Source organism: Apis dorsata, unplaced genomic scaffold, assembly GCF_000469605.1.
Source record: "Apis dorsata unplaced genomic scaffold, Apis dorsata 1.3 scaffold_74, whole genome shotgun sequence".
NCBI lineage: Eukaryota > Metazoa > Arthropoda > Insecta > Hymenoptera > Apidae > Apis > Apis dorsata.
In genome coordinates, this window is record NW_006263372.1 from 1,167,771 (window position 1) to 1,173,912 (window position 6,142).

A 6,142-nucleotide genomic window follows, 5' to 3' on the forward strand; every position below is an offset into this window, starting at 1 on the left:
TCGTTGAAACGCGTTAGACGCTTTGCTTATTGTGATCGAACCTGTTTTACCAACGGAGCCATTATTTACGAAATGGAGAAAGAAGAAAGGAGAAAGGATTTACGATGTCTTTGCTGCAACAGTTGAAACTGTCCGCTTTAAGGAACTGTCCTCGCTCTTTCGGTCCATAAACTCGATGAAAATAAATAGGAGTTAAGTTCGTTTCGAGAAAAAAATTTTTATTAGATATGATAACAATGAAATATGCTCTATTTGGAAAATAAATAAATACTTATTCGTTCAATTTTAAATTTATTTTAAAGTAATAAGGATTTTTTCTTCGATTAAAATTTTTTGAAATTTGCATTTTGTTAAGAGATATGTGAATGAATGAAAGCGTAACAAATTAATTGAAAAGAAATATTCGTATTTTTTTTTTTTTTTTTTTTTTTTTTTTTTTTTTTTTTTAATAGTTTACAAAGAATTATGTATGAAGTTCCATTTGGAAAAGAATAAAGAATATCGCACATTGTCCAGAGAATCGTGCATTGCATATTTCATTGCATTGAATGTGTTTTTAACGAATCGGTGGCACGGTATGCATAAATATTCAACAGTGAATAATTTCATATTGTTTGCAAAACAGGTTATTTTTATTTCTGTTATTGGCCACTGTTAATGAACATTTTCACGTATCTATGAATATCAATTTTGAATCATTTTCATCGACGATAAACTCGCCAATGAAAGAAAGAATTTAAAAAAAAAAAAAAAAAAAAATTGATATCATTATTTCTAATTTTTTCTTCAAAGTTAAAAAACCTTTAATCCAAAGTGATAAAGATTAATTTTTTTATACAAAAATTTACATGGCGCACAAATTCAAGATAAATTAAATTTTTACTTTAAATATCGACCAAACGTTACAAAATCAAAATCATATTTATAAAGAGATGATCAGATTAAATCTCCACGCGTAAATAAAATTCTTCACTATTTACGTGTATTCCCTCTAAATAATTCCTCTTGGAAAATTCATTTTGCCTAAGCAACCGAGCTTAAAATAAGCAACGCGACTCAGACTAATTTTAGGCCACAAAAGATACAAGTTATCCTGATTTCGAGCGGAAATGGATTGATTGGAAGCTCGCTCTTTGCGTAAGAGTGAGAATTTAATTTTATCAAAACTAATAATAACAACGATACACGTGGAAAATTCGGGGCTAAATCCATCTTTGTCGCGATTTATTCTTAATCGACATATAATTCAATTTTAAAATATACTGTTAATATTATCGTTATGGAATTAGAAATTTCGAATAATTAAAAACAGTTCGAAGTCACGAAATAATAATGGAATCATCTCAGTGTGAAACTATAGTTCCAGTTAAAATGAGTTTTACTTCGTAATTCTATTCTATCACGACGAAGTTTGCCTTGTATCTACCACGGAAATTTAATTACAGTTATTTTGCCTACACCGAATATTTCCAAATAAAGAATTTATTATTTATTTCTACTTTTATGGATAAACAGTTAAATTTTATTTTTCATGCGAATCTCAAGCGAATTATTTTTCATTGAATTAATTCCTCGAGATATATTAACAATTTAAAAGAAGAATTTAAAAACGATTCGAAAGATAAATATTATATTTAATTTAATTTTCTTTCGTGCTTTTTACATACAAAATTTCTTTATTTCTTAAAATCTTACTCAACGTTAAACAATTTTTCGATTATTCTTTTTATTCAAATATCTTGTCTTATTCGATTTCCAGTGAATTTGTTCAACACATTGAGCATTTCAAATAAAATAATCTTTTAATACGCATCGAAAGAATCGTTTCAGATTCGATGAACATATTGACATTGTGGCGGCGCAAGACTTCCTATCCTCGAGCACATTTTGCATCCGTTTGTCACGAGTGCATCCCTTCCTCAATGCGGTAAAGGAGAGAGAAGATTTCACGGGAAGGTCTTCATAGATCGTGGAAATATAATATCTCGTGAAATTTCCATTATTCGAAGCCGATTCCGAGGAGCATGTGTTGCTCGTTGAAAGATTACGAGACGGGATCACTTTTTCACGAAAGAAAATGAAAGAAATGAACAAACGTTGAAAAAAATTACTTTTATTAAATGTTATAATGTTTATTTAATTTTTAAATTATTTTAAAAGTAGAGGTGATAGTAGGTGATTTTTTTAAAATTAAATTTAGGTACTTTTTTAGGGAAAAAAAAAAGACGTTTGTCTCAGAAAATTTTGAGTAATTGTAAAAAAAAAAAAAGAAATGATAATTCAAATAGGAATTGCGTAAATAAAATTCGATGGAAGGAAATTTCCAGGAATAAGAAAGTTGTGCACAATGGATAACAATTTGACAAAAATATTATTGTATAATGTTCTTCGATCTTCTTTCAGTGATTTATTTTGTTATGTTTAACTTCTCTTTTTTTTCTATATAAAATAAGCAAGAATTTTAAAAAACAAGAGCACGAAAGGAATGAGAAAGGGCAGAGTGTTTGAATGAATTACGTCACATCCTTCTGATATTTATTTACGTTTATAGATAAGCACGCACGAACGCGCCTCTGTACGCGTTTAAAGACGACAAGTATCCGTTAATATTCACCCTCCTCTCGATATCCTGTGCGAGAGCAGAAACCGCAAGGTCGTCCTCAAGGAATCGATAAGAGGGATGCTAATTTCAGTCGTTTTGCATATGCGATTCTACTAACATGCGTGAATATATTCTATCCCTAACCTTCATATTATAATGATAATAATTAAACCAAATTTGTCCAACTCGAAACAATGTCAGAAAGAATTTAATTATCAAATATATATCCTCAAAAATAAACTCAAAGATAATTCCCATTCATGATTCATTTTCTTGAGTGAAAAATTAAATATTGAGGGAAAAATAATTTTACAAAATGGAGACAATAATTTCTAAAATGAAGAAATTCTAATTTCCAATTTTTTTCCAAATGAATATATATATATATAATAAATAATATAATATAAATGTATAATAAAGAAGAAAAATAATTGTTTAACGGATATTATTTCCCAGGAATAAATGCAAAGTTATTCTTTCACGGTCCACGATAAAACGTACACCTCAATCGTGCGATGAAAATCCAACTACAATCGTGTGTTGCCGACAAACACGCGACTCTCAGGTAAAAACCGTAAGGGAACAGAGGAGAAGAATTTTTTTACAACCGGTAATTACAATTGCCCGATAATTGGTGCATTTATGCGACTTTTAATTGCCGCTACCGTGTCCGCTTCGATGAAGCCTTTAACGTACCTTTCATTACCATATCGTCCACTGTGCACTCATGCGATCTTGTGTAAATACGATCGTATTTTAACGAAGTCTATTGTAAACCGGATGGACAAAAGGAAATCGTTACGTTACACCGAGTAACAAATATTTTACGATACCGGTGTGTCATTTGATCTGTTTTTTTTTTAGCAACGATAGATAATTTTTAAGACAACTTTTATTAAGAAAGTTGTGCACAATGGATATTTAAAACGTGTGGATAACAGTTTGATAAAAATATTATTGTATAATGTTCTTTGATCTTCTTTGAGTGATTTGTTTTGTTGTGTTTGAGTAACTTTTCTTTTTTTATATATAAAATAAGCAAGAATTTTAAAACTGTAGAATATCTTAGGAATAATAATGATTCGTAAATTAAAAACTATTATTATAGGATATTGGAAAGAATTAATTCTAAATGCTAAAAGGTAAAAAGAAAGATAGGTATTTAAAAAATTGTTGAATAAAACATATTTTCTAAGTTACATATGTGAAATTAAATTTTTCACGAAGAGCGCCTGTGTATAGACAACCGTTCGTTCGATCAGCTGATCGCTAGACGGTTTAACCGGTTGCCTAAATACAGGCGTTTCGAATATAAAATCGAAATATTTATAACTCGAAAAATATATAAGTCTTTGTTTGCAATTTTATCAACTTTTATCTTTGTTTTAATGTTTTAAAATTATTCTACAACGTCTGTTTTCGCCGAGATTCTTTTAAATTTTTCATTTATTCAATATTGATGATTTCAATGAACCAATTCGTTCTTTTCTCTATGTTTGCAGGAGTGCCAACCCGAATTTCTTCACGATCTAGTGTTAAAAATGAAAGCTTATATATTCACGCCTGGCGACTCGATATGTCGAAAGGGGGAAGTGGCTAGGGAAATGTTCATAATAGCAGACGGGATTTTAGAGGTGATTAGTGAAACGGGAAGAGTTTTAACAACCATGGAAGCCGGGGACTTTTTCGGTGAAATTGGAATTCTTAATCTGGACGGATTAAACAAGTAAGTAACTTGAAGTATCCTATTTCGAAATTTTCTTATTTTAAATCATTTCGAAAAAAATGTTATCCTATGTACGTATAAAATATATAACATTAAACGTGAAATATATATATATTTATCAAATTTTAACGAATGATTGTGCAAATTATAATGAAACAAATATTCACATATATCAATAACAATTAATATGAAATATTTAAACAGACTAGTATGATTTTGAGCGAATTTATGCAATGAATAATTTCGATATTGAAAATCAATGTGTTTAATCAACATTAAATAACATGATCGTTATTCTAATATTTCAGCTTTTAAAATGAATTAAAATTTAATCGAGAAATACAAAATTTATATTATTTTGGAATAACATTCGTAAAGAAAAATTTTAAGAAAACATTCTATACTTTGGATTCGTTACTTTGTCCAACGAATAATCCATGTCCCGAGTTTTAAAATTTATCGAGCATAAATTGATACACTTACTTAAATACACGAATCCAAGCAGTGAAAAATTTGTTGGAGAAGGGTTGGTCTCTGGTTGAAATATCTGGCTGGACGAAAATGCGGCAACAGTCGAAAACTGCAATCGATAAAACCTTCCCTCAACTTTGTCCGCTTTTTATTTTCCTCGCCTTCTAACCCTGACATGTATATAACTCGTCCTACTTTCTTGTTTCGTCATTCACTATCTCTGAACTCTTGTCTCAAATTTCGTTTCGCTTCGATTTTCGAAGTTTCTTGGGTGAAGCGATATGCGAAAGCAGAAATATGAAATAATACGAAATCGAAAAATCTTATTATTCCAATAATTATGTTGAATATTGTTGCTCAAATTTTTAGAATTTTATAATTAAAAATTATTGGATATTCTTTATCTATAATTATTTTGACAATTCGGTTCATAAATTTAACGAAAGTTCATTATTTATTTTTTTTGAAGGAAAATACAATTATTTTAATTTTACAATTAATTCTCTTTTTAGTTTCTACACGAAGACACGAACCGGAGACGAACTTTCTTGAACTTCGAAGTTGTTTGAAGTGAGCTTAACTGAATTACAAAAATTAATAATATAATGAATTTAAAGTAGAAACAAAATCACTATATAATGGAATAATTGATATATATACGAAATTCGTTGCATCATTGTCTAACGTATTATTGTTGAAAAATCATTCCTATTACTTGTTAAAAACACCAATTCCACGAATTCATCATTAAAATTATCAATATTGAATAATTTATACCAAATAACACAATGGAATAGTACTCCGATCATTTAGGGATCCCTAGCTACTCGCTAAAAACTGTAATACCGACCGAGTCCCTTTAAAAATCTCCTCCTAAAAATTCAACATACAGGAAACAAGGAAAGAAACACAAAAATACAGAAATAATAAAAAAATAAAACGTACAATTTTCAATCCCAAGCTACATTTTAGATTCAAAAATTCGATAAACCATTATTATCTCGAAATTAAAGGCGCACAGCGGACGTTCGCTCGGTGGGTTACTCGGAGCTGTTCAGCCTCTCCCGCGAGGACGTGTTGGCGGCTATGAAAGATTACCCAGAGGCCCAAGAGATCCTGCAAAATCTCGGGAGGAAGCGTTTGATGGAGGCGCAGAAGGTTGCCAGGGCGTCCCGTCAGCCGACGTCCCCCGGCCACGACTCGTCCGACAACAGCACCGGGAAACGTATCGTGGACAAGCTGAAGAGCGACGTGAAAGGGTTGAAAAACGCGTTGAGGAAGAGCAGGCGGAACACTCGGCCCGAGGAGAGCCTGGAGCTGCAACCGTTGACCCCGAAGGGGCC

General features: G+C 30.8%; 1 protein-coding gene across 1 annotated transcript in view; it reads left to right on the top strand.

Moving 5' to 3' along the window:
* The window catches only part of LOC102674556, a 51,700-nt gene that overhangs the window by 40,644 nt on the left and 4,914 nt on the right, over window positions 1-6,142 (top strand). The window contains exons 6-7 of the mRNA XM_031508138.1: window positions 4,105-4,328; window positions 5,813-6,142. Of these exons, the coding sequence (XP_031363998.1) occupies window positions 4,105-4,328; window positions 5,813-6,142 (554 nt within the window). The remainder of the gene's footprint in view (window positions 1-4,104; window positions 4,329-5,812) is intronic.